This window comes from Loxodonta africana, chromosome 23 (assembly GCF_030014295.1).
Source record: "Loxodonta africana isolate mLoxAfr1 chromosome 23, mLoxAfr1.hap2, whole genome shotgun sequence".
NCBI lineage: Eukaryota > Metazoa > Chordata > Mammalia > Proboscidea > Elephantidae > Loxodonta > Loxodonta africana.
In genome coordinates this window covers 20,081,517-20,108,938 of record NC_087364.1, presented here as the reverse complement: position 1 = coordinate 20,108,938, position 27,422 = coordinate 20,081,517, and the positions used below count along the sequence as shown (strand labels likewise).

General features: G+C 41.9%; 2 protein-coding genes across 4 annotated transcripts in view; both read left to right on the top strand.

Moving 5' to 3' along the window:
• Positions 1–1,197: 1,197 nt before the first annotated feature.
• The window catches only part of LOC111751676 (protein POLR1D-like), a 51,535-nt gene continuing 25,310 nt past the window's right edge, over positions 1,198–27,422 (top strand). Inside the window, exon 1 of one of the 3 annotated variants that reach the window (XM_023553148.2) lies at positions 1,198–1,306. In XM_023553148.2, the coding sequence (XP_023408916.1) occupies positions 1,281–1,306 (26 nt within the window). In that variant the 5' untranslated portion in view covers positions 1,198–1,280. Of the gene's footprint in view, positions 1,307–18,179; positions 18,199–24,247; positions 24,366–27,422 lie in introns of those variants that run through there. The other 2 variants (XM_064275315.1, XM_023553149.2) reach the window with 2 other exon arrangements.
• On the top strand, positions 1,199–2,871 carry LOC100671293 (RNA polymerase I subunit D). The gene is made up of 2 exons (XM_010593982.2): positions 1,199–1,306; positions 2,300–2,871. Exons 1-2 carry the CDS (start codon positions 1,281–1,283, stop codon positions 2,661–2,663), a joined length of 390 nt encoding a protein of 129 aa, XP_010592284.1. The 5' UTR covers positions 1,199–1,280; the 3' UTR covers positions 2,664–2,871.

Sequence of the window (27,422 nt, the reverse complement as noted above, 5' to 3'; positions counted from 1 at the left end):
CCGCCGTCCCTCCCCCACCGCGTCAGGGTTGTCCCCGCCGCCTGCCTGATTTCCCTGCTAAAGACGCGGTCGGGAAGTGTCTCAGCACGAGTCCCCGATGCCCGAGTGCCGCAAGGAGAATGGGACAGCTGGGGGAGAGATGGAAATATAGGGAAATCTGGAGGGAGGCAAGAACAGGTGGTGCAGGAAAAAGAAATGTAGGTGTGCTGGGAGAGGACAGCTGGGGTGTGGACAGGGGCTGACGGGGGGCAAGGGAGGTGCTGGGAGCGGAAGAGTGGGAAGGGAGAACCGGTTATTGACGAACAAGAGCACCTGAGCGGACGAAGAGACGCGAAACGAAGGAAGAAAGCGGGCGGAGAGCTCCGATTCCGGGTGGTGAAAGGTTGCAGAGGCGGGGGCAGGGCACCTGGGAACAAAGGTGAGAGGGAGGTTCCGCAGGTGAGGTTGTTTAAGGAGCCAAAAGGATAAGGCAGGAAAGAAGCCCAAAGCGGGGATGGACGTATTCTAGGGGTAGGAAGGGGGAAAACCAGTTTTCTTGCAAACTCTCACTCCCCCAAGATAAAGGCAAACGCGTGTCCTTTGGCCTAATCGAGACGTTGTGCAGCTGCAAGATCTCCGACGAGACAAATACTGTCTGAAACCATTTTGTTTGAAATTCTTCTCTTTCCACATTACCTCCTTCCTTTCTTAAAAAGTGTATTGATAAACTTAATGCGATCTGCAGAGACCTCAGTACCCGCTGAGTGCTCCTAGGGTCGTCCCATGAAAGCCCCTTGAGGGTTGGGGTGCCGGGAGGGGCCAGCCTGGGAGCAACACTATCCTCATGGGTCTAACAGCAAGACAGAAAGAGGCCTGACTCTTAAGAAAGGTGATTAGGGGGCGGCAGGTGAGGCCCCGCCCCCTTGGCCCTCACCTGGGGGAAGGTGCCCAGGGCTGAGCTCCGGCATACACCGGCCTGTATCCGGCCTCACTGTAAGGCCTTCGCCGGACCCCACCTCTCCGCCCCTCCCGCTCTGCGGACAGGCTGCAGGGGGAGCGCCTGGTGAGCAGGGCGGGCCTCGCGCCATCGCCCCCCTCGCGCCGGGGGCGGGGCCGGGGCGGAGCCTCTAAGCTCCGCCCAGCGGCCGGGCCCTGCCGCGCCGAAGCGGCTCCTCCTCTCTCCTTCCGTCTCCCCTCCTTCCGTCGGTCTTTCCTTCCTGCTTCGCCTGCACGTTGCGCGGTATGGGGCAGAGCCTCCGGTCCGCCAGCACCACCTGAGGAGCCCGGAACCTGCCGCCGCGATGGAGGACGACCAGGAGCTGGAGAGGTAACGGCCCAAGAGGCGGGCGAGCGGGCAGGAGGAGCGGGCTGCGCTCGGGCCGGAGAGCCGGTGGCAGGAGGCGCGCGGCCAGGCCGGGGCCTCGGCCTCCGCGCCCGGCCTGGCAGGATGGGCCTGACCCGGGGCTCCGAGAAGAGAGGAAAGGGGGATAGACGTGGACGCCTGGGTGGAGAGGGGGCCCGCCATGGGGAAGAGAGAGAGGGTGAGAGACATGGATGGCTTGAATGGACACGCTCCGTAGACTGGTAGCTATTAAGGAGGGGAGACAAGTTATGAGACCAGATCAAAGCCCCCGAGCTGCTCCTCCCGCCTTAGAACAGCAGGAATAAATAAAACTAACGGGTGACATTCCGCACCAGGCCACTGTTCCCGAGTGGATGGTATTGGGGTGTTCACACAGACCCAAGCAAGTCCTGTGTTTACTGCTCCCGAGCTTCTCTGTGCAGACTGTTAGTAAAGCCACTTCTCTATGTGCTGAGTTCTTTTTCTCCCTCCTGCTTGACTATTCTCAGACCTTCCATTCCTCTAGTTTCCTTACCTCTTGCAAAGGGAAGCCATAGCTGGGCCTGCATGTCGATAATCTGTGGACTTAAATCTGACATTTACACTTAAGCAGTATGTTTTTTTCCTATCGCTTTCAGTGCCCTCTTCATCCTCCAGCAGGGCCCACCCTATTCTAATCTTATCTCTTTCTTGTGACTCTACCAAAATAATATTTTAGCAAACATTTATGCTTGTGCCTTAAGAAGGCTCTCCTTGTGTCCCTATGGAGGGTCAAATGGAGTAGGGAGAAACTGGAGGCAGTAATTTAAATATTGGTTAAATGAATTTGCCGAGGCAGGAAAATAAGAGACAAATAGTTCTGTGTGGTTGGAGTGGATTAGAGTAAAAATGTGTTGTAATTGTGATTGGTAAATGAAAAAAAGCTAGTTATGAAAACTATTCAGTATGATCTCATTTTTATAAAAAATGTGTGTGTAGAAAAACACAAGGATCGAAGACCTCAGTGGCTGAAGGCGAGAGGAAGACTGCCCTGGAAATGGTCCAGGCAGCTGGAACAGATAGACACTGTGTGACATTTGTATTGCACGAAGAGGACCATACCCTAGGAAATTCTCTTCGTTACATGATCATGAAGAACCCAGAAGTGGAATTTTGTGGTTACACTACGACCCATCCTTCAGAGAGCAAAATCAATTTACGCATTCAGACACGAGGTGGTCTTCCAGCCGTTGAGCTGTTTCAGAGAGGCCTGAATGAGCTCATGAGTGTCTGCCAACATGTGCTTGACAAGTTTGAGGCAAGCATAAAGGACTATAAGGACCAAAAAGGCAATCAGAAATGAGTCTACATTCTAGCCCCTTATGCACCATATGACAAGGATACTCTAGGATATTTTCTTCACGATCATGCACAACCCAGAAGTAGAATTGTGTGATTAAAGCATGATCTAGCCTTCAGAAAGGTGTGCTTCTAGCTATTGACCCATTGCAGCTGTTGGATTCCCTGCAAGTATTTTTGTATTCTCTTGAATAAATTCCCTCTTATTTAAACTGGTTTGAGTGGTTTCTGTTATTTGTAGCCAAATGATACCCAAGGATGAATTTTCTTTTTCTTTTAGTTGAGCCAGTACTGATAGTGAGGAAACTATAAGGAAACCAGGCCTTAGACAAGGACTTTGATCATAGGACTTAAAAGGAGTACACATTCATGGCTGTGATTTGGAGGAGGAAGGGCAGTAGAACATAGCCCCAGATAGACTGGTTGATTGAAAAAAAGGAAAGGAAAGGAAAATTTGGTTTCTTGATAGATATATATATATAGATATGTATGTGTGTGTGTATATATATATATATATATGTATGTTTAGAGAATTACAGCCTTTGCAGTATTGGGCAAGGTTGGGGGATAATTTGAAAGAATTTTATGAGTTTTGCTTTCCCATGAGAGTTTTAGGTGGTGTCAGGCTCCATCTTTGTGGGAGCTCTTATAGAATAGATGCCAGTTTCTTGCTTGAATTTCAGGATACTGATAAAATATTTAGTCAGGAATGCCCTAAGTATAAAAGTGATAGGAGAATTTGGAAATGAATAATGGTGGTGGTTGAACAACAGGATAAACATAACTAATGTCACTGAATTGTACACTGAAGAATGTTGAAAAGGCAAATATGTTGTTACATATATATTTACCATAAAAAAAAGAAAATGACCTAAGTTGGCCAAAAGGTTTTTATTATATCAAACTAAACTCATTACTGTTTAGTCAACTCCAACTCATAGTGACCCTATAGGACAGAGTAGAAGTACCCCAGAGTTTCCGAGGAGCATCTGGTGGATTCGAACTGCCAACCTTTTGATTAGCAGCTGAACTCAATCACTATGCCACCAGGGTTTCCAAGGAAGAGAAAACTGAAATGTACAGGTAACCTTTTCAGTTCTTAGATAGGTCTCTAAGAATAACTCAGGTTTACGTAGAAAAAGCATCGTTCAAGAGAAAGTAAGAAGAAGGAAAATTCTGCCTAGGGAAAATAACTTTTCCAGAAAACTTGAAATATTAGTGAATCCCATCCAAAATCTGTCCTGTCTACCTCTTCAGTTTGTCTCTTGTGCCTGTCCCACCCCTGCCCAGCTCGACTCTTCATTGACCCTAAATACATGTCAACCCTTGGACCCAAGCACTCTAGCCTCCATCCCCCCCTCCCCCGCCGCAGTGCTCTTTGGGGCCTTTATGTTGTTCCACTTCCTGGAACACTTAGTCCCTCCGTCAAAACTTACACATCAGACTCCCCATCCTAGTTTGGGTGCTTAAGTGCTTTCATTACACCCTATGTTTCCTTGTCTTAATGTTTACTGTGCTACTGTTAGTGCTTTTATTTGTCTGTCTTCCCGGTATACTAACTCGTGATCACGTTGCCTGGCATAATGCCTGACAGAGAAAAAAACGATAGTGGACATTTAATAAATACTGGATGAACCTATGTATGTAATTATGGCACGTAGCCTTTTGTTCACTCAAATCTACTAACTTGAGTGAACTTGTGGGAGCCAATACTTTGAAAGATGAAAGTGATGTTAATGAAATCAAGAGGACAGAAAAATGTCAATTGGAGTTAATGTTCTGGAGGTTCTTGGGGAACGGGCAACATTAGTGCCTAAGAAGGGTAAACAAACATTAGCATTCATTGAACAAAAGAATGGCTTAGTTTGGGTTTCCCAATAAAGAAAACACACAAAGGACACTGGAGAGGTAAGTTTAGATGGGAGCAGGAATGAGAAAGATTAAAGACATGGAGCAAGGATAGGGAATATTCTTCGGGTGACAGTCATGGATTCTGGAAAACCAGTGTCAGTTTATGGGAATTAGCATTCAAAGATGCCCTAAAGGGATAGGTGGAAGAGGTTCAAAACCTTCTCTGCCTCTTACAAAATTTTGCCTATGAGTAGCCCTATGGGAATAGTAAACAGAGTTTAGTACCTCTGAACCAAGGCCTGTTGGAAGATGTAAACAAAACAAAAACCTGTTGCCGTCAAGTCAATTCTGACTCATAACAACCCCATAGGGAAGAGTAGAATTGCCCCATAGGGTTTCCAAGGAGCAGCTGGTAGATTCGAACTGCCAGCCTTTGATTAGCAGCCTGACTTGTTAACCACTGCACCATGGTTCAATAAGTCAACCTAGAGGCGTAGAATGATACAGGCTGAGTCATTCTTACCAGTACCCGTGGGAAAGACACCCACTGGTGACCACTGATGCATCACGTGACTTCATTGCTTCAATTGGGATTTAGTGTCACTGATAATGTGGAGTGCTGTCTTGAATCTGTAGGTGGCCAGTGGAAGAAAATGAACACCTTCAGAAGGCAGAAGGGGGAAAACTGAGGGCAGGCAAGATAACCAAAAGGCACATCTGGAAGGAGGAAGGAATCTTACTTCCATAAAATCTGTAGAAACCTGAGGGAAGACTGAATTGGTCAAAAAAAGGGTGAGGGAGATGGACATGAATTGTATGTAAGACAACATATGATATATAACATATATGTTGTCATAAATATATGTGCAGAGAGCTGCTCCATAGGGTTTTCAAGGCTTTGACCTTGCGGAAGCAGAAACATTGCCAGGCGCCTCTGGGTGGGTTTGAATTGAACTTTTCAGCTAGTAGTTGAGATACCTGTGTGTGTCTGTATGTGTGCACACACGTGCATACAAAATAACTCGAGCAGTATCTCTCTGATTTGCTCCATAATGACATTTCACTCGAAATGAACTAATATTAATGATCAAGATCAGAAATTGTTTTTGGCTTTAAAGTAATGAGTCAATTATTAAATAATATGATTATATACCAAAGGCTTTTAAAAGATAATAATTCTTAATACTTGACTAGCACTTCCCATTTTCAAAGCACTTTACAAACTATTTATAAATTGCACATAGCTGTAACATCTAAGTACTCTGATAATTGGTATAACTAAGGTTCACACAGAATCTGGAGATGAAGGGCCGTCTCTACATTCTAACCCAGAGTGTCTTTCATTTCAAGAAATAGGGAAGCGTATCAAGTTCTATGGCCTACCATTCCCTACCCCCTTTTTGTTTCCTTTTAAAATGTTGCTAAGATTAAAATTTAAAAAAAAAAGTTACTAAGATTTTAGATAGTCTCCAGATCACTAGACAAACGTCATCTTTTCGGTTAGAATAATTTAGAGCCAAAGGCTGTCTTCTTAATATCCCTCACACCTTTTCTTTCCCCGTAATGAAATTCCTCCCAAACCTAAATTACTGGATTTATAATTGTTTAATCTACACAACAATTATGTATCTAGTAGTGGCATTTGGGAGTCTCTGGTGATGCAAACTGTTAACGAGCTCAACTGCTAACCCAAAAGTTGGAAGTTCAAGTCTACCCAAAGGCTCCTCAGAAGAAAGGCCACTGAAAGCCTTATGGAGCATAGATCTATTCTGACACACATGGGGCTGCCATGAGTTGGAATGAACTCTATGGCACCTGGTTTAGTTTCGTTTTTTAGTGGCACTGTCCTAAAAATAAGCCTGTCCTAACAGGCCTTCTGTGGTTGTGGAGAAGGCAGACAAGAGTTGTCCATATGAAAAGAAAACAAATTGAATTTACAGTGAAGTGCTCTAACGTACAGTGCAGAGCGTTCCCTGCTGAGCACAGCGTGGAATGGATGAGAAACACTGTTAAGCACTGCTTGCTAAGTGAGCACCCACTCTGTGCCGGCCTCAGCTTAGGTACTGGAGATTGCAGACAAGACAGATGTAGATAGAGTCTGTCCTCCAGGACTCGTGAGCATTGAACTTGGCAGACTTGTAAAATAGTGTTCTTTCCCGGTGTAGAGGAGCCATTAGAGATTCTTGAGCTAGGGAATGCTTTTTGTTTTTCAGTCCCATGCCAATGTATGAAATGGATTAGAGGCAGGAAATACTGGAAAACAGCAGTGAGTTGGGGGGCATTTGTAATAGTCTAGGTGTAATTTAAGGAGGGCAGAGATGTAGAAATGGAGATAAAAAGATGAATACGAGAAATTGCTTACAAAAAGAAAGTAACAGATTCAGTATAAGGTTGAAGGTGAGGGAAGGGTTGAAATGCCTCCAAAGGTCTTCGGGTTCCCGTATCCATGTCCTTTGTTTTTCTGTCCGTCCCTCAGAAGCAAAAACCAGTACAGCAGGACTTATTATCTGGTCTCCTTCCCAACCTGTTCTTACTATTAGGAGTCAGTGAGTGCAACCACCCTTACCTTCTTCCCCTCATCCATGTCAGAAAATTGAAAGCCAGTGCATAAATATGTAGAGTAATTACAGATAGTGATATAAATGGGAAGTAAAAGTGACAGTGGTGGGGAGAGAAGACACTAGGAGATTGGGTAGTTAAGGAAGGCCTTTCTGAAGAGAGAACATTGGAGCAGAGAGAGACCAAGGATAAATAAGTCCAAAAATTTTTAAGGGATAAACTTAGATTATCCAGCAATGAAAAAGCAAAATTATTAATGCTTTTAAAGGAATAAACTTTGTATTTCAGCTTTGTGTGTGGTTTTTATTAGTATCTAAATTTATATGATCTTTCAGCCCTTTAATCTGTTCATGTATTTACTTAATATTTACAGTGAAGAATATTGTATGTAGGATATTGTGTGTAGGTTTGGATTGGTAGGTATTTAATGTATATTGGGGCATTTTTGTTGTTGGCAGTGAGAATATACACAACAAAAACAGGCACCAATTCAAGTTTCTAAATATACATTTCAGTGACATTAATTACATTCTTCTAGTTGTGTAACCATTCTCGCCCTCCTTTTCTAAGTTGTTCCTCCCCAATTAACGTAAACTCACTGCCCCCTCAGTTTCCTATCTAATGTTTCGAGTTGCTATTGCCAATTTGATCCTATATAGGAAGACTTCAGGAAATATTTCTGGTCTAAGGTTTAAAGATTATCTTAGAGCAGTAGTTTCATGGGTCCATCCAGCCTCTGTGGCTCCAGAAAGCCTGAAGTCCATGATAATTTGAAATTCTGTTCTACATTTTCCCCCTATTGATCAGGATTCTTCTATAAAATCTTTGATCAAAATGTGCCAGTAGTGGTAGCTGGGCACCATCCAGTTCTTCTGGCCTGGTAAAGGAGGCAGTTATTCATGGAGGCAATTAGCCACACATTCCATTTTCTCCTCCTATTCCTGACTCTCCTTCCTCTGTTGCTCCAGGTGAATAGAGACCAATTGTTGTGCCTTAGATGGCTGCTTGCAAGATTTAAAGACCCCAGGCACCACACAGTGAACTAGGAGGTAGAACAGAAACACTAAACACGTTATTAGACCAATTAACTGGGATGTCCCATTAAACCATGACCCTAAACTTCCAAACCAAAGAACCAAATTTCTCAGTAGCTACTCTTTGTGTTTTTTCTTTTGTCATTTGTTTTTTGTCAGGGAGTTTTTTAATGGGGCCTTTAAAAAATTTTTTTCTTTTTTTGAGAAAAGAAGTATACATTCTGTAGGAGAGAAGTCAATGTGTTTGCAATCCTGAATATCTTTGGGGCCTAAATAACTGAGGCAGTGTAGCATACGGGTTAAGAGGCTGAGCTACTGGAGTCACACTGTCTTGGTCCTGTACACTTTTTAGCTGTGTGACCTTGGACAACCTCTTTGACCTCTTGGTATCTGAGTTTCCTTACCTGTAAAGTTGGCATAACAATAATACTTACATATAGGAATGCTGTAACTATTAATTTAGAGATATATATTCAAGGAAACCCTGGTGGCGTAGTGGTTGAGAGCTATGGCTGCTAACCAAAAGGTTGGCAGTTTGAATCCACCAGGCAGCTTGGAAACTACGGGGCAGTTCTACTCTGTCCTGTACGGTCACTATGAGTCAGAATCAACTCGACAGCAACAGGTTTATATATATATATATTCAGAGTACTTAAAATAGTACCTAGCCTGTAGTATGCTCTCAGTCAATGTTAGCTATTCATGTTATTGTATCATGGGTTGAACAAGCTGGTTTGGTTGATGTTTCTTCTAGGTGAAAACTTCAAAATAAAAAACCTTAGTAGCTGCTATCATGTTTGTTTCATGTAGCCCAAGGCAGCACTGTAATATGAATTTGGGGACCCTTGGATGGAAAATTATCTGTCTGCTAAAGCAGTTCTACTCTGTCCTGTAGGGTCGCTATGAGTCAGAATCGACTTGACAGCACTGTGTTTTTCGCTTTTGGTAAAGCCTTTGCTTTTCAGAAAAATATTTTAAAATAGCATTCTTATTATAGGGTCTCTGTGAGTCAAAAGCGACTTGGTGGCAATGGGTTTGGCTTTGGTTTATTTATTAATAGAAATAAGAGATAAATGGATTGTGTTTCTCTTGTTTCACGAAGAAGTTGAGATTCTGATGGAGCATTTATAATCCTTTCCAAGCTTCAAGATAAAGGTGAAGTAGAAAGGAAAAGCAAGTTCTGTGGCAGATGGATACCTGGTTTGGTGCCAGGTAGCTGGAAGGAATATTGGTAGGAAGCCAGGGCTCAGTCTAGTGTCACTTGAGGATTAAACTGCATAAGATAGAGTATATTGACATTTTATCTAATAATATTATTCCTTAGTAAATTCCGTATTTCTTTTTGTGAGGCTCTTAACATGTATCAAAAAGAGAAGCTACCTGGGTGCTTTTCTAAGCTTCACCATACTGATTTGGGTCAAACGTCCAGAAACTCGTAGCTAATGCCTCAACCAAACCCAGTGCAGTTGAGTCAATTCCGACTCATAGTGACCGTATAGGACAGAGTAGAACTGCCCCATGGAGTTTCCAAGGAGAACCTGGCGGATTCGAACTGTCGACCCTTTGGTTAGCAGCCGTAGCACTTAACCACTAAGCCACCAGGGTTTCCATATGCCTCAACCAGTTGTATTAAAAGGACCCCGAGAGCAAAACAAATGGCCTAGAGCATCTCCATAATCAGGCAGAGACTGGACCAGTTTGGAGTTGGGTTTTTGTTGTGTTTTGTTTTTTCCTTTTTCAGGGGGCTGGGAGAGGCTTTCTTCCTAGGGCCCTCTCTTTCAAGGCAGTGTTGTGTAGAGGTTAAGGGCAAGGACTCTGAAGTCAGAGGGCCTGGTTTCAGTCCTGGCTCCACCACTTCCTAGCTCATAAATGTGGGCAAGTGGCTTAACCTTTCTGAGCCTCAGTTTCCTTACCTAGCAAATTGGGCTAATAATAATATCTATTTCATAGGGCTATTGTGAAGAATAAATGAGATAAAGCACTTAGCACAATTCCTAGTACAATTAAATGTTAGCTATTGTTATTTTTCTATTAGTTGTTGCTTGAGCCAATTGGTGGTTGGTAGAGTGTGGTTTTCATAGTATTGGATGTGTCTCAGGAGTCTGAGAGGGCCCTTACGGCTAGTTTGCATGAGCTGGCCCCTGTCTGTCCTTCCACAACATCACTTGCAACTGCCTGACACACTGCCTTTCTCACTTTTCTCAATTATTCCTACTTTGTTCCCATTTCAGGGCCTTAAAGCTTGCCCTTTACTTTCCTGAAACTCTCTTCCTTTAAGTCTTCACATGGCCTGCCCTTTTCCAAAGCCGTTTACTCAGAGAGGCCATCCTTGACTGCTGTATTTATTAATCCATTGCTGCATAACAAATTGCCCCAAACTTTAGCATCTGGAAACAACGGACATTTCCATTTATTAGCTCACAGTTTCTATGAGTTGGGGCCAGGTGCAACTTGGCTGGGCAATTATAGCTCGGGGTCTTTCACAGGCTGCAATCAAGGCATCATCTCGGCTGAAGTTTTCGCAAGGCCTGCGTGGTGGAGGAGTCGCTTCCAAGCTATCTCCCGTGGCTGTCAGCAGGTCTGAGAAGGCCCACTTCTGAGCTCACGCCATAGGTCTCCCCACAGGGCTGCCTTACAACATGGCAGCTAGATTCCTCAGGGCAAGTGATACAAGACTGAAGCCACAGTCTTTTTATACCATAATCTCAGAAGTGACATCCCATCTCTTCTGCTGTATTGCTTTTGTTAAAAGTGAGTCAGTAAGCCAGATCACTCTGAAGGGAGGAGATTGTACAAGGGCATAGATACCAGAGCCAGGGGTCATTGGGTCCACCCTTGAGGCTGCCCACCACAGCCACCTTCTCTAAAATAGGAATATCCACCCACATACAGACCTCGATCATTTTCTATCCCCTTCTTGCTTTAGCCATTCATAGCGCTTGATGTTATCTGACATGATGTTATATCTTTATGTGTTCACTCTCTAACTCCACTTAAATATAAGCTCATGAGGGCAAGACCTTATATATTTTTTTTGCCTCTGTGCCCCAGCACTTAAAACAGTGCCAGACACACAGGCTGTCATTAATATTGATTCAATGAATGTATGCACAATTGAACATCAGTATCTGGGGGTGATTGCCACAACAGGGAAGAAAACTGTAGAGAGAGGACTGATGACTAGTAATGGCATTGTTTTGTACACTCATCAGCTGACACTTGAGCACTCAGCTAGCTACCACAGTAACAAGCTTCAAGAAGAAAAACAAAATTCTCGAGTGAGGCAAGGAACCATGTCTGTCTTGGGGATTCACTGGAAGAGCTGGGGTGGTATGCTTCACCTTATACTCTGTTCCATTTATGCCTTCTCTGCCTCGCCAAGAGCCCTCGACACTGCCATACTTCACCACCTTTATCCTGTGCTACATCTATCGACTTTGGTCTAAAATAAAAGGCCACCCCTCACTTGGAGATGAGTTCAGAGTATTTGACTCTGAGGTATGCTATTTTGTCGATACCAAATATGTCCATATCCCTGACCAGCTTTCTCGTAAATGTATGCCATACAAATAGGAGGAGCCCTAGTGGTGCAGTAGTTAAAGCACTCAGCTGCTAACCAAAAGGTTAGTGGTTTGAACCCACCAGCCGCTAGCAGGAGAATGATGTGGCAGTCTGCTTCTGTAAAGATTACAGCCTTGCAAACCCTATGGGGCAGTTCTACTCTGTCTTATGTCGTTATTGTGTGCCGTCGGGTCGATTCCAACTCATACTGACCCTATAGGACAGAGCAGAACTGCCTCACTGGGTTTCCAAGGAGCAGCTGGTGAATTCAATCTGCTGACGTTTTGGTTAGCAGCCTGAGCTCTTAACCACTAAGCCACCAAGGCTCCCTCTGTCCTGCAGGGTTACTGTCATTTGGAATTGACTTGACAGCAGTGGTTTTGGGTGTTACAAATAGCAGGCCCTACTTGACAGCAGTGAGTTTGGTTTTTGGTATGTTCCAAGCACTGGGGATGCAAAGGTGAATCTCTTTTGGTCCCTACTTTCACAGAGCTTGCAATCTAGTTGGACTGAAGAACTGTATTATGGAACTTCTGATAGGAAGGTGGCATTTCTCACAGTCTTTTCACTTCACTTAAAATTGCAGCCCCTACCTCAGCATTCTTAATTCCTCTTATTCTGCAGAATTTTTTCTACAGCGCTTCTTGTCCTCTAATGTATTATGTAATTTACTTATTTATTGTGTTTATTATACATTATTTGTTACACACACACACGGTATAGCATGAGTTCCGCTTGAGTAGAGATTTTTGTCTGCTTTGTCCACTGATGTATATACAGCTCCGTAATAGATGTCCAGAAAATATCAAATGAATGACTGGAAGATGAAGTCTGTATTTCTTTTTTTTGCTTTGGCTGTCCTAAGAGCTGAACCTGAATTGGAAAGGCTGAAATAACTATTCTGTAAGCTTCAGAGCTGAAAATCCCAGATTGATGGTTGCATGTCTGTCTCCATAGTCCGCATGTGTAGATGAAAACAGACTAGAACCTTGCAGGAGGACCCAGACCTAGAAGTTCATTTGGGCAGAAGGTGGTCAATGACCAGAGAAGATAGAGGGCCAAAGGGATGGCCTGCACAGTGAGAACCAGGCAGATCTTCCAGAGACTGGCCAGTGGCAGGGCAGCCCACAGAGGCCACCTGAGTCAAGAAGAGCTAGATAAGTTGTTCATATCAAAGAAGGCAGGTGCTGGATCGAGAGGGCCATATTTGGTTGACTGCAAGTGAATACCTTTCCCATTAATGAGACCTGCCAGCAGGGCAGACAGTGTTGGTTTTGTGAGCACCTGTTCCACTTTGTATACCTGCTGCATGGTGTTGATTTGGGGAGTTCAAAAAGTAAAACTGATGAAGGGTTGCTTAAGTTTTATTTTGCCATTGAAAATAGGCTTTCCCTTGCTTTGGTGAAGATTGTTAGAAATGCCTGTCCTTCTGTGACCTGATAGCACCTGAAGGACAAAACAAAGTATGAAGTGGAGAGTTTTATTGTTGGACTTCTGCTGTGCCATCTTCATTACGTTAGCTCCACGACAAGATGAATACTGTCTCCATTTCTCCCTGGGTCCTGGTGAGCATTTGGTTCATCGCCATATCCATTACCATACTTGTTAAGTTACATGGAATCTCAGAATAATTTTTTTTTTTTTTAATATTGTGTTTTCACTGAACTTTTACACAGCAGTTTAGGTTCCCATTCAATAATTTCTACACGAGTTCTTCACTGACATTGAATATATTTTTCACAGTGTGTCAATATTCTTATTTTTGTTCTGGTTATTGTTTCCGTTAATCTTGTTTTCCTGCCCCTTATATTCTCATCTTTGTTTTCAAGTAATGCTGACCATTTGGCCTCATATAGGTGATTTTTTAAAGGAGCACAGTACTTATGGTTGATATTTATTATTTTTCGTGCCAGTTTATTACTTTGCTACAAGATGTCTGCAAGGATTAGTTTCGGTTCAAGGTTTGAAGAGTTATCTCAGTGTAATATTTCAGGGAGTCCTCCAGTCTTAACCAGTCCGGTAAGTCTGTTTTGTTTTTAATTTGAGGTTCTGTTCTACATTTTCTACTGTTCTATCAGGGTCCATATATTGTGGCCATGATTAGAATGGTCAGTAGTGGTAACCCGGGCACCATCTAGTTCTTCTGGTCTCAGGGTAGATGAGGCCATGGTTCATGTAGCCTATTTGTCCTGTAGATTAGTTTCTTCTTTAAGTCTTTGGTTTCCTTCTTTTCCTTTTGCTCCGGACAAGTAGAGAACAATAGTTGTATCTTAGATGGCCCTCGCCAGCTTTTGAGACCCCAGACACTGTTCACCACATTGGATTGTAGAATATAACTTTATGAACTAGATTATACCAATTGACTGAGATGTCCCATGAGACTATGGTCCTGATCCTTCTCAGAATAAATTTTAATTGAAACAGATTGCAAGTAAAGGATCACATGTCATTGAGATTCCTCATCTAAAAATGTTTCAGAGCTTGGTTGGCCTGCTTACTTAAGCATAAACTGGTGCTTCGAATACCTAACAAGGCTTTTCTTCAAAAGTGGTTAATATAAAATTGGGGCGTAAGCTTCAATTATCACTGCATTCCCTGAAGGTAAGCAATAAACAGTACAGTCGTCATGTTCTTTGTCCGTCAAAGTAAGAGTTAGATTTATATTCTGCATCAGACCTTGTAATCTAAGCCTTCCAAACTTGGTTCTACAGTCTTATTCCTCATTTTGTTGTTTATTTGTTTAAATGGTAAAGATTGCACTTTGTCCTTTAATAGGTGGAAAAAATTAGAGGCTCTCAGGGGTGACGATTAGAAATTGTTCTGCTGAAGATGCCTGTCTTTAGAGGTGTCAGCCTGTAGGTGTGTCCCTGTCTGCTGCCCAGACTTGTAGCAGGCAAGCAGAGGGTTCCCTTTCTAGCTGCTTGTCCTAATAAGTTGGTCCCCATCTGAGAGCAGTGTGTGTCAGAACAAGCCAGGGCATGAGGATGTCAACCAGGCTATTTCTAGCCAAACACAGACAGCCTTACAGACACGTAACTGTGACTGTCAAGTATTAAGACTGATTCACTTAGCCAGGTGGGAAAACCAGTTTACTCCTTCAGGGTAGATAGTGTTTTTCCCATTTCTAGAAGAGGAAACTGAGGCTTGGAGAAGTTAGATAACCAGCCCGAGGTTATACACCTAGTAAGTAGATTTGAACCCAGGACTGCTTGATTCCTGAGGCTCTACTTTTAACCTCCATGGTCCTGCCTATGTTGCCTCTCTCAAGCACACAATGAAGATAACAAAGCTTTGCCCCAGCATATGCCCCAGTTTGGGAGACAAAATTGTTGACTTATAATCCTTATTTATTTTTAAGCTCAGGCTGAGACCTGTTGGAAATGGGTCTGCTTTTTGTAAACGTTAACCATGAAAGGAGTTGATGAGTTAGGAAGTATCTGGTTAAGAACTCAGATAAGGGTTTCCTAATACTTGGTTCATGAAAATATCATTTCCTTATTATTAAACCTCATTGACATTATCTTTAAATATGTTCATTGTAACTTTTTTTTTCATCTATTTTTATGTACCGAAGTGTTACGTGATCATCCTCAGAATGTAGAAAACACCTTCACAGGTAGGATAAATTAAGGGTTTTTGTTGAAAGGTCTCTGGACATGAGATCAGAAAGCAGATTAGAAGTTAGAGTCATCTGGGCCCCTTGATTGTTTTTCTTGGACAAGTCAACCTTCCTAAGCCTTAGTTGTCTAACCAATTAAAAAAAAGGAAAAAATAACCCACTGCCTTCGAGTCAATTCTGAGTCATAGCAACCCCATAGGACAGAGTAGAACTGCCCCATAGGGTTTCCAAGGAGCGGCTGGTGGATTAGAACTGCTGACCTTTTGGTTAGCAGCTGAGGGGATCATAAAGGGTTCTTCTGAGGTTCAGTGAGATAATGCATTATGCTATAAATCACTATGCACATGATAGATATTATATAATATCTGTGTGTTTTATTAATACAGATAAACAACAACAACAACAAAACCCATTGCCATCAAGTCAGTTTTGACTTATAGCAACTCTACAGGACAGAGTAGAACTGCTGTATAGGGTTTCCTAGGCTGTAATTTTTATTGAAGCAGACCGCTACATCTTTCGTGGAGTGGCTGGTGTGTTCGAACTGCCGACCTTTCAGTTAACAGTTGAGTGTTTAACCACTGTGCCACCAGGGCTCCTCATAAGCAAGAAAACCAAACCCAGTGCCATTGAGTGGATTCCGACTCATAGCAACCCGCTCTTCATAGATACCATTAATCATTTTTTAAAACTTCTTAAAATGATGCCCTGTGTTTGTACAGTGCTTTATAGTTTTCAAGCATTTCCTCATGTATACCAAAACCAACGACAATGGGTTAGTGGACCAAAACCAAACCCGTTGCCGATCCCAACTCATAGAGTAGAACTGCCCCATAGAGTTTCCAAGGAGTGGCTGGTGGATTCGAACTGCCATCTTTTTGGTTAATAGCCAAGCTCTTAACCACTGCACCACCAGGGCTCCTCTTCACATATAACCCATTGCTGTTGAGCTAATTCTGACTCATAGTGACCCAACAGGACAGAGTAGAATTTCCAAGGAGCAGCTGGTGGATTTGAACTGCTGACCTTTTGATTAGCAGCCATAGCTCTTAACCCCTGCACCACCAGGGCTCCGTGTATAATTGTATTTAATTCCCCCAGAAGAACTCTGAAAGGATAGTGGAAATAGTTCATTTACAGATGATGTGTCCAAGGCTGAGAGAGATTGCCCCAGATCACAGAGCTAGTTAAGTGGCAGAGCTTGACTTGTTCTCTCTCTCTTGTTCTGTGGCTGCTTTCTCATTTTCTTAAGGTGACTTGAACATGTCCGTGATTCCAAACAGAAAGTGGGCACTGCATAATCCCCCTTCTAAAAGCATCAGAGATATTTTAGGGACTATATAAAGATGGAAACCCTGGTGGCATAGTGGTTAAGTGCTATGGCTGCTAACCAAGAGGTGGGCAGTTCAAATCCACCAGGCGCCCCTTGGAAACTCTCTATGGGGCAGTTCTACTCTGTCCTATAGGGTCACTATGAGTCAGAATCAACTCGACGGCAATGGGTTTATATAAAGCTAGAGCAATTATTGGGTAATTCTGGCCAGTCTGGATTTTTCCTGTAAGAAAGTCTCCTCTGAAGCTTAAACCATCCAGAATGTGTCCCTGTGTTGCTCATGTTCACTAGGGAGTTACCCCGCTGCCCACTTTGCACGGAGTGGACCTGGTGCAAGGATGAAAGCAATGAGTTGTTTTAAAAGCTGAAGAACCAGGAACCACTGGCTTTCTTTTTGTACATGTGAGGTAGCAGGATTTCATATAATTTCTCTCATTTCTGATCATGTATTTCATAGGTCATGGCAGTTCAAGGTAATTCTATTTTAATTAGGTCTCTGCCATCTTCCTGTTAGCCCTTTGAAATCTAACTGAGTTTCCTCAAGGGACTCTGTTAGCTCTGTCAAGTAGGGCAGATCATTTGATATCAAGTACATTGTACACAGGAAATTTCCTCTGAGTTATCATAATAAGATAGAATTTTCTCTATATTATTGGGACCAAAAAAGCGTCCCCCAACTCTGCATCAAGACAGATACTGCAAAAGTAAAAGTAATATTCTAGAAACTTGTCTTTACAGAATATGAATGAAAGAAAAGGGTCATGTGATGGGAAAAAAAAAAGTGTTATTTTGCCAAGTTCAGATACCTAAGTGAACCATGTTGTCCTTTCCAAGAAAAGGAGCTGACCTTTCACAGGCACTGCTTTGCGCTTGGCCTTCACATCTCTTATTTAATCCTCACAAGGCATCTAGGAGTTAGAGATTGCTGCTTCGTTTGGCAGAGGGGAAACAAACTCAGAGGAGGCACGCGACTTGCCCTAGAGCACACAGTTGGCTAGTGGAGCTGACGCCCACTGTACCACAGTGTTTTCCAATGTGGAACGTGATTTCCATACTAAAGATTTTTGCTCTGTTGTGCTTTAATGTTAATAATTTAGATAATTTTTACATAGGTTTCTACTTTTATGTGATTAAGCAGGCCAAATGTGTTCCAGCTGCACTACTGAGTTCAACTAGGGCCGGGTTTCCTAGAAACCACTGCTGGGTGGACAGGAGCCCTCATGGAGAAATGCTTAAGAGCTCAGTCTGCTACCCGAAAGGTCAGCAGTTCGAATCCACCAGCCGCTCCTTGGAAACTATATGGGGCAGTTCTACTCTGACCTATAGGGTCACTGTGAGTCAAAATCAACTTGATGGCACACAACAAGAATTGCTGGGTGGAGCTTGCTTCACTTCTGTTTCAGAACTTGCTATCAGAAGCATGGTTGCATTGGGATAGTGTTCACACTGGTAAACGTTGTGTTGTCCTCTAAAGGTGATGACCCGAGGTTAAAATATAATTTAATATACCCTCATAATTTCTCCCCAGGATGAAGAAAACATGCCATCCTGGGTTCCAAAACAAAAAGAAATACTGATAATTTTGAGTTAAAATTTTTTTTTTAATCAGAAAGCTACATAGTCTAGCAAGTTATTAACCTTGCTAAACCATAATTTCCTTGGCTTTATCTAACAAAGTTAAACCAGATAACCCCTAATATTTGGCAAACTTGTAGCTTACATTTTTATACTTTTCCTTGAAAAGTATAGTAAAAAATAGGCTTGTATACTAGAATTTGGAATCTCTGGAAAAACTGAGCGTGTAGGAATTAATCTAGAAGTTTGGTATACAGCCCAGCACCTATCAAGCAAATGCTGAGTGAGAATTGTGGATTTAGGAGTTCAGCATTTCAGATGACATTTGGAAGTATGGTTCTGAACATTTATGTTGAAAACACGGTGCCTGTTTTTGTAAGTAGAAAAATATATTAGACCTTGGGAACAGGCCAAATTATGTTGTTTGGATAATGAGCATGATCTTTCTCTCCCAGAATTAACCAAAGGACTTAGACATTTTACCAAAAAGGGTATTCAAATGGCCAACAAGCATTTGGAAAGATGCTCAAAGTCATTAGCCATTAAAAAACCAAACCCATAGCCCTCAAGCTGATAGTGACCCTTTAGAATAGAGTAGAACTGCCTCATAGGGTTTCTGAAGAGAGTGGTGGATTCAAACTGTCGACCTTTTGGTCAGCAGCTGTAGTTCTTAACCACCACACCACCAGGGTTTTCCGTTAACCATTACAAAGATACAAATCAAAACCACAAAGAGATACCACTTCACCCCCACTAGCATGACTAAAATTTTTTAAAAATTCGGAAATTACAAATGTCTGTGAGGATGTGGAGAATTTGGAACCCTTACCCATTGCTGGTGGGAATGCAAAATGGTACAGCCACTGTGGAAAACAGTTTTGTGGTTCCTCAAAAAGTTAAAACAAAAGATTACCGAGCAATTCCTCTCCTAGGTATATACCCAAGAGACTTGAAAGTAGTGACACAAACAGACACGTACACACTAGCGTTCATTGCAGCACTGTTCACAACATCATGGAACAACATAAATGTCCATCAACAGATGAGTGGATAAACAAAATATGGTACATATGTATGATGGAATACTGCTTAGCCATAAAGAGAAATGTCCTGATGCATGCTACAACATGGATGAGCCTTGAAAATGTTACGCTGGGTGAAATAATCAAAACAACAAATACTGTATGATCTCATTTGTATGAAATAACAAGAATAGACAAATATATAGAAACCAAAGTTTATTAGTGGTTGCCAGGGGTGGGAGGGAGGGGAGAATGGGGAGTCATCGTTTAGGAGGCACTAAGTTTCCGTTTATGGTGATGGAAAACTTGGCAACAATTATGGGTGATGGTTGCACAACGCAATTAAGGTAATTGATATCACTAAACTGTACACTTGAAAAATGTTGAATTGGCAAATGTTGTGTTATATATATTTTTACAGCAATTTAAAAAAGAAAAAATTATCCCCTGCAGTCTCAATTATGTATGTCATTTGTTTTAGCTCAGTTCTAAACTCTTTGTTTGCATTGTTCCATCCAGTTAAACTGTAGCTGTGGTTCCGTTCCTAGGGAAACAGTCACTGTGGAATATGCTTTCATATTTTCCTTCTTGGTTATATCATCCGCTGTAAGTAGTTTATAAGTCTGAACAAGAAAGTGCTACTTTCGAGTCTGCTTGCTCTTGATTGTCTTACAGCTGGTTTCTGCCACCAGAATGACCAGTTGTGTTCCTGTCTGTGGTGTCTTTCTTTGGACAGCCTGTGTTGGTATGATGTTAATTTCAAGGTTAAGTTAGTTAGTAATGGAACTTTCCTCACCTTCAGCTTTTCTCCTATAGAGATTTAGTCCACTCCTGCCTGTTCCTTCTCCTCAATTTTCTCTGCAGCTTCCTTAGCGGTTCCCCTTGGGCCATTGAATTTAGCATCTGTAAGAATGTATTTGCATTGGACCAGGCCCCACAACCTCTGCCAGCTAAGAAGGAGGCATCCTTGGAGTCTTTAAAAGTAAATGTGAGGTGTTATTTGCATAGTTGTAAAGTTTTGGCTGACTTTAACTACTATGTTATAGAAATATAGTTTGTTTTTTCCCCTAAAGCACTTACATGGATATTGTTGTTGTTAGATGCCATCGAGTCAATTTTGACTCATAGCGACCCCATGTGATAGAGCAGAACTGCCATATAGGGTTTTTATGGGAGCAGATCACCAGGCCTTTCTCCAGCAGAGCTGCTGGATGGGTTCAAGCCATCAGCCTTTTTGGTTGGCAGCCAAGCTCTTTTCATCATTGTGCTACCAGGGTTCCTTACATTATATTAACTGAGATTTTTCTAATTGTAAAATGGGGTAAAAAATTGCCTTGTCCTACTTAAATTCATTGTTATATAAAAAACCTGGAACTTGACAGTGGTGCGGGAGGGTGGTTTAAAAAGAATTTACTGATTGGCTTTAATAAATTATTTTGGCATAGTAGATTTTTGTCCTTAATTACTGATGTAGAAAATCTTGTCGTGTGTACCAACCAAAATGACATCCATTGCCATCAAGTCGATTGCAACTCACAGCAACCCTATAGGACAGAGTAGAACTGCCTCATAGAGTTTCCAAGGAGCACCTGGTAGATTTGAACTACTGACCTCTTGGTTAGCAGCCGGGCTTTTAACCACTGTGCCGTTTTCAGGAACTTTCCCTCAAAGCCAAGAAGAGGTCTGTGGTCTAACAGTCCATGGAGGAGAACAGCATTCGCTCTGGAAGCACACCTTTTATTTCTTGGGCTTTTATCATCTCTTGCCTTTTTCAGCTGGACTCTGCCTTGGCTGGACGTTGCCTTGTATTGCAGAGGCCCTGGGGCAGGCAGTGAGCCTCTGCTGGTGGCTGCGCGGTGCAGCGTTTCTCTTCCTTCCTGCTTGTTGTGCATTGCTGGACCTCTAAGAATTAGAAGGATAGATATGTTTTCTTGTGGGTTTAATTAAAAAAAAAAAAGCTTAATTCAGTTGATGACCGATAAATTACTTATCTTGAAATAGGACCTTCAAGAGGCTAGTTTCTGCTTAAACACTGCTTAAAGAGCTTGATATGATTAGGAAATCCTCCACGTTCTCGAACTTTCTTTCATCTTCACGTTTCCCATTCCTTGGCTCTTGGCTTTGAGTGTAACTTACAATCGCTGGCTGAGTCAGACACTGAGATCTACAAGGGGTGGACAGCTTGTTTTCCAGCAGATTACGGCAGCCTTGACACCACTGAGGGAGAGAGCTACAGTGGGCCAACCAGACTTACTGCTGAATAGGCCCTGCTCGGGGCCGAGGTCCAAGAACTCAGAAGCATTGTTTAGGACAGTCTGCAGAGAACTGCAGATCATTTGTATGAAATAAAGCTCTTTTAGGATTAAGAGAGTGATTTGCAGGCCAAGCTTTTGGTGAGGTGGTTTTTCTGGAATGTGGTGTGTTTATCAAGGGGTAGTGTGCCAGACTTCTACTCTCAGAAAAGAAAGCTGTAGAGGCTTTATATTGGAATATTTTCTTTTATGCAATTTACTTTTTTTTTTTTTTTCTTCTTCTTCTTTTTGCACCTTGAACAGCTATTTGGTGAGAGTTAGAATTTTGTATTTCTGCTTTTCAACCTTCTGCCTTATTTTCCTGTCTTTTACTAAACTCAAAAAAAAAAAAAAAAAACAGAAAACTCAAGCAGCTGCCATATTAGCTTTTCTTTGATATTGGCTCCCTTCCACACTGATCTTTCTAGACTTTAAGTTCTTTTCTCTTCTAGAGTTTTCTTCAAAGCACCTATTCTCTTAAAAGAGATAGCCCACTGCTTTTCACTGAGTAAAAGAACTCAATAATTGGTTTTACCGTAATATTCTGTACCTGGATTTATTTCTCCCAACTAATACTTCAGTAGGACACGCGTATATTTTTTAAACTTAGTAATTAACCTGTTCAACAGATATGCTATTCCTGATATTGTAGAATTCATGGGCTTTTCTATTTAGAATGTACTGTTTTCTAGATTAATTCTCTACCACCACCCCTCCCCACAATCTCCACAGTTATTTTTAGTAAGAGATACCTTTCTTCATAATTTTGATAAAATTTGCTGTGGCACACACTCAAGTTTTATAATATGACCTGAAAATGAATAACTGTACTTTCTCCTTATGTTTCCCTAATCAGAATTTAAGAATAAATATTTATAAGAGTATTTATTGATATATATGAAAATAAGGTTGGTACATACCTACGGTGAAATAGGTGTCTTACAAACTAAGGAGTAAGAGTTTCTTCTAGGAGCTAAGCTAGTGAGGATCAACACACATATTAACTATTAACTAAAGAAATCCTCTCTGTAATAGTAACCCGCCCTCAGAGATATCTGTAAGTGGGTAGCTGAGGAGGTTTAAGGACATTCAAGTCCAGATGAAGGGACTTCACTACAGCAGTTCTTGTCATCAAGGAACTTACATCACGGTACAAATAAGCACAGTAAAATGTGGCTGTCATCTCTTTACTTGCCTCTCTTTTACTACACTGAGCTTCTTGGAGGTAGGGTTTATGGCTTTTAATAGAGCTATCGTATAAGGGTTTTAAGATCCTGGACCCTAGAGTCAGACTGCCTGGGTTTACGTTCCAGCTTTATCACTTACTTGCTGTTGTGGCCGTCAGTAAGTTTCTTGACTTTTCCTTACCTTCTCTTCAGCTCCATATCTGTGAAATAGTAATTAGGTAGCGTAGTTGTGAAGATTAAGTGTAAAGTACATCGTACCTAAGTACTGTTGCCATTATTATTTTTCATCATATCCTCAGTGGTGCATATTAAATACATACTAGGTCAGTTTCAAAGGAGAGTTGCCTTTAACCTGGGCTCAGTGCTTGAAGAGCCCATGTGTCACAAACACACATGGACACCTCTGTCACTTGGAGTGCAGCACTCAGTGCAGTTCATAACCTAGGACAGAACCTTCTCGTGTTCTGACCTGCATCCCTGAATAAGAGGAAAAACTGTTTGAATCCATGCAGGTTGGTGGGTTGCAACTTTAGAGGGCACATTGCTTCAGAGTTCTGGAAGGATTTGAGACACAAAAGTGCCTAGAAAAGACACACTTACCTGTCAAAGCCTTCCTCTTGGTGTGAATGCAATAGATTCTACCATAGAAAAGTTTGTAGGGCTTCAGTTGCCCTGAAAGAGAGGAGCCCCAATGGTATAGTGATTAAGCGCTTGGCTGCTAACCGAAAGCTCAGCAGTTCGAACCCACCAGACTGACGCTCCATGAGAGAAAGATATGGCAATCTACTTCTGTAAAGATCACAGCCTTGGAAATCCTATGGGGCAGTTCTCCTCTGCCCTATAAGGTCTCTATGAGTCGGAATCGACCTGGGTTTGGTTTTGGGGGTTTAAGGGAAAGAAAGAAGGTTGTATCTATTGATGTGGCACAAAGAGGGAGGGCCAGAAAGGCTTTGTGGAGGAGGCAGCTTGAGATGAGTGTCTGGTGGTAAGGACGTGGCTGGAGTAGAGAGCAGTTTGGACAGAGGGCATAGCCTGGGCCGAGCTGCAACATGTGTGTAACAGGAGATACGGCGCTGCCACCATTCTGGGTGTTTCTGCCAAATTAGCCTTCTGGACAGGCCAGGTAAGGAGCAGTACCCAGAATGCAGTGATTCTAGCTAGTGTACCCTCTGGCGAAGCATTGCAGGGACAGGCCAGTAGCCCCCACTGTGACATCTGTCTCTGTATTAGTGCCCTTGATCTTTAGCACTAGGAGCTTTCTTTGCAAAGCAAGGTTAACTTCACTAAGAAATGAAGGTTAGAGGATGTTAGCGTGCATCAGTGAAGTAGGTTTTTACCTATTTGCATAACAAAACAAAAGAGTGATATTAGAAGCTAAACAAGAGGCCATGTAACTGATTGATAGCCCACTAAGAAAAAAGGATGTTATGGTATGAAAACCTTGTCTGAGATTTTCAAGCAGCCCTAGGATTAAGTTCCACAACCTGACAGGAAAAACATCAGCTCTCCCTCATCCCTGCAGCTGTTCCTGTGCCTTTAGTCGGTATCTGCGGTTTCCCAATGAGACCTAACACTTGATGACGCTAAGGGTGTGCAGTGCTGTCGTGTGCCTGCTCAAATTTGGCCACTACCGTAGATTGCTCAAGCAGAAGCCTTTGGCCATTTCCACGCCAGGTAACACATTGTTTTCCTTTTTCTCACCTTTGCCTTCACCGTCCTTGTCTTGCCTCATCTTACATCTTGCCCATCGTCTCCTCTTCTGAGTATTTTTAGTTTTAAATCCTTGCATTTTTATCATTTCCCAAGACTCACACCCAAGTCTTAATTTAGTACCTACCATGTGCCAGGCATAGGGAAACTAAGATAAAAAAGACAAGTTTCCTGACAACTCCCTCTAGGTGTTTGGTCAAGCAAAAAACGCCTATTTTATTTCTTATCCTTATAAGATACAGAACATCTAGATTCACATAAAATACCTTCTTTCTTTTTCCTTATAATAACCCTGTGAAGTAGCTAATTTTTATCATCACTGCAAAAAGCAATCCACAGTATCATTGACAGATTTTTCTAGCATTCCTTAAAATGTTCCTTTCTTCTGTCTCTTTGGTTCATATTGGCATGAAATAAAAAAAGCCTCATTAGCGCACCACTCAAATTCGTGCTCTTCCATTATCCGATCTTTAACTGGCACACCAAACCAAACCAAACCAAACCCATTGCCGCCAAGTCAATTCCAACTCATATTGTTGTTAAAAAAAAATAAGTAAACTTTTTTTTTTTCCAGTTGAGATTTAGGTAAAGCTTGTAGAACAAATTAGTTTCTCATTAAACAGTTGATACACAAATTGTTTTGTGACATTGGTTGAAAAAATTAAATAACTTTTGTCATAACTCCTCCTGTTTCTGTTATGAATAAAGAAATATTGGGACTTCCTTCTCCCCCTTCCCTTAAATAATCCAGTATTTGTGTTTAAAGTATATGTACGGGTCTTTATTTGATGTGCAGTTTTCGGTCATAAGCCTTTTCAGGGCAGGGCCTCACTCATCATGTAAGTTATAGTACCTTTCAGAGCAAGTACTTGATATAGATGATGAAATTTAACATAATTTACTAAATTAACTGCTTGTACGTCCATTTTATAAGTATTTCTTTTCATTTCCTGAAAGACTCCTGTTTCTTAGCCCTCTTTGTAGCTGATAGGTGAACTCAATTTGGTCTTTTACTGAAATTAAAGGATATTCTGAGTTTGTTCATCTATGTCTGTAATCAGAAGACTAATAAGAACCCAGACTTTATCCTCTGGTTATTCGACTCCACGGGATCACCAAACCACTGGTTACTGCTTACTGCTGATGGGCCTGTGCAGATGTCCAGCAGTGATCCCAGGATACTTCTGTTGTGGTCAAATATTATCTAACAAAAAGCTTGCCACCTCAATCATCTTTAAGGGTACAGTTCAGTGACATTAATTACACTCAGCATGTTGTGCCACCATCACCACTATCCATTTCCATAAATTTTTCATCACCCCAAACAGAACTCAGTACTTCTTAAGCAATAACCCCCAATTTCTTCCTCCCCCCCAACCTCTGGTAACCATTAATCTACTTTTCCATCTCTATGCTTTTGCCTCTTCTAGATATTTCTCAAAAATGGGATCATAGAGTATTTGTCCTTTTGTGTACCTGTATGTTTTTACTCAAAATGTTCTGTGATAAAGATCTCAAGTAAAGCTATATTGCTCCATTTTTTTCCCCCACAAACTTTAACACTCCACTATGGAAGAAATTTAAATTGCTGCAGTAAAATTTCTTTTAAATTCTACCCAGTACCTTGATGGTTAATAAGACGTACAAGTCAGTTGTAAAGTGGTTGTCTTCAGTTGTACAGTGGTTGTCTTCAGCACTGACGATGGACTGGGCATGTCAAATGCGTTCCCAGCCAACAGCAGCCCATTTTCTAGAAGTCTCTGTCCTTGTCACCAAGTCATGCTTGTGTGAATACATCATACCTTCAGAGTAATCTTAAACAATTCGTTGCCTTATTTGAACCTGTTTTTTAATCATATGACAGGTACTATACTCTACAGTTAGTTGATCAAGGGTGACTTTTTAAAGACTGAGGGAGGGAGGTACAAAGAGTGGAAACCTGACCACTCAGCCTTGTGTCCCTAGCTTTCCTTCAGCATTTCTCAAAAAGGTGTGTATAGATCCATCTGCCTCTCTCTGTTTCTTACTCTTTTTTTGAGCAATTATTTGAGGTGTAGCTTATCTGATTTCATTCTTTTAAAACTTGCGTCTTTCTACATTCCTCCGAATTCATTTACCTTTCAGTCTCCTTTGTTCACTTCAGTTGCCTTAAATTTCTTGCTACCCTTTCTGTATATACTGGCGTAGTTCAAGCCCAGTCGTTTACGGGAGTACAAAGAAACAGAGGCCCAGCTAACTCAAAACCAATTTGTTTGACTGTGGATTTTAAGATGATTTTGCACCAGATTTGCATTCCTACTTGGGTTTTATTTAAACTGCTATTATGATCCGCTTAAGATCCTTAAGCATGTACCAGCTGGCTAATGGAACAAACCTCGAGGCCTGAGGAAGCTGAGCCTGGACAGGAAACTGGCTGTAGATGATACACGCGTGGATCGTTGTCAATTGATTGCACGGTAAAACCTGCAAAAATCGGAACCTGTGTAATGCATAAACCTGTCAGAGGAGAAAAACTCAAATACTTTCCAAGGCTGTACCCTGTCAAAGGTGGAATACTTGCAATATCTGGAAAAACAAAGCAGTCCCGTTCTTGCTCTCCTAGGTTTCGCTGTAGTCTGTTCCAGAACCCCAAGAAATGTCAGCTTAATGACCCAGCTCTCTTGGACTCCTTCTTTCCATTGAACTGCATACATTCTGTGTATAAACTTTCTATGTATTATCCCTAATGAACTTGTTTTATAAAGAAACCTTTAAGATATTCAAAGGAGCTAAGTATAAAAATTAGTGTACCGAGAACTAAATTTGTTTGACTATTTTGTAGTTGTTGAAGCTCTGTATGTGCTGACTTCTTATATATCCTGCCACTGTTTGCTTTTCCTAAATTTTAATTGCAGTTTACACTTTTGTTTCATCATCTCATTACAAACCATCCTGTTTCACAAATATTGATATTTCATAACTTTTGCTAGTTTAAATATTTAGACTGTAATAATGGGAAGTAAAGACTGGATTTGCTATTTC

Bases quoted from the DNA above. Each gene is read 5' to 3' on its own strand.
- LOC100671293 (XM_010593982.2), top strand. From the start codon at position 1,281: ATGGAGGACGACCAGGAGCTGGAGAG. The intron at 1,307-2,299 runs GTAACGGCCCAA...ATGTGTGTGTAG, and splicing joins GACGACCAGGAGCTGGAGAG to AAAAACACAAGGATCGAAGA.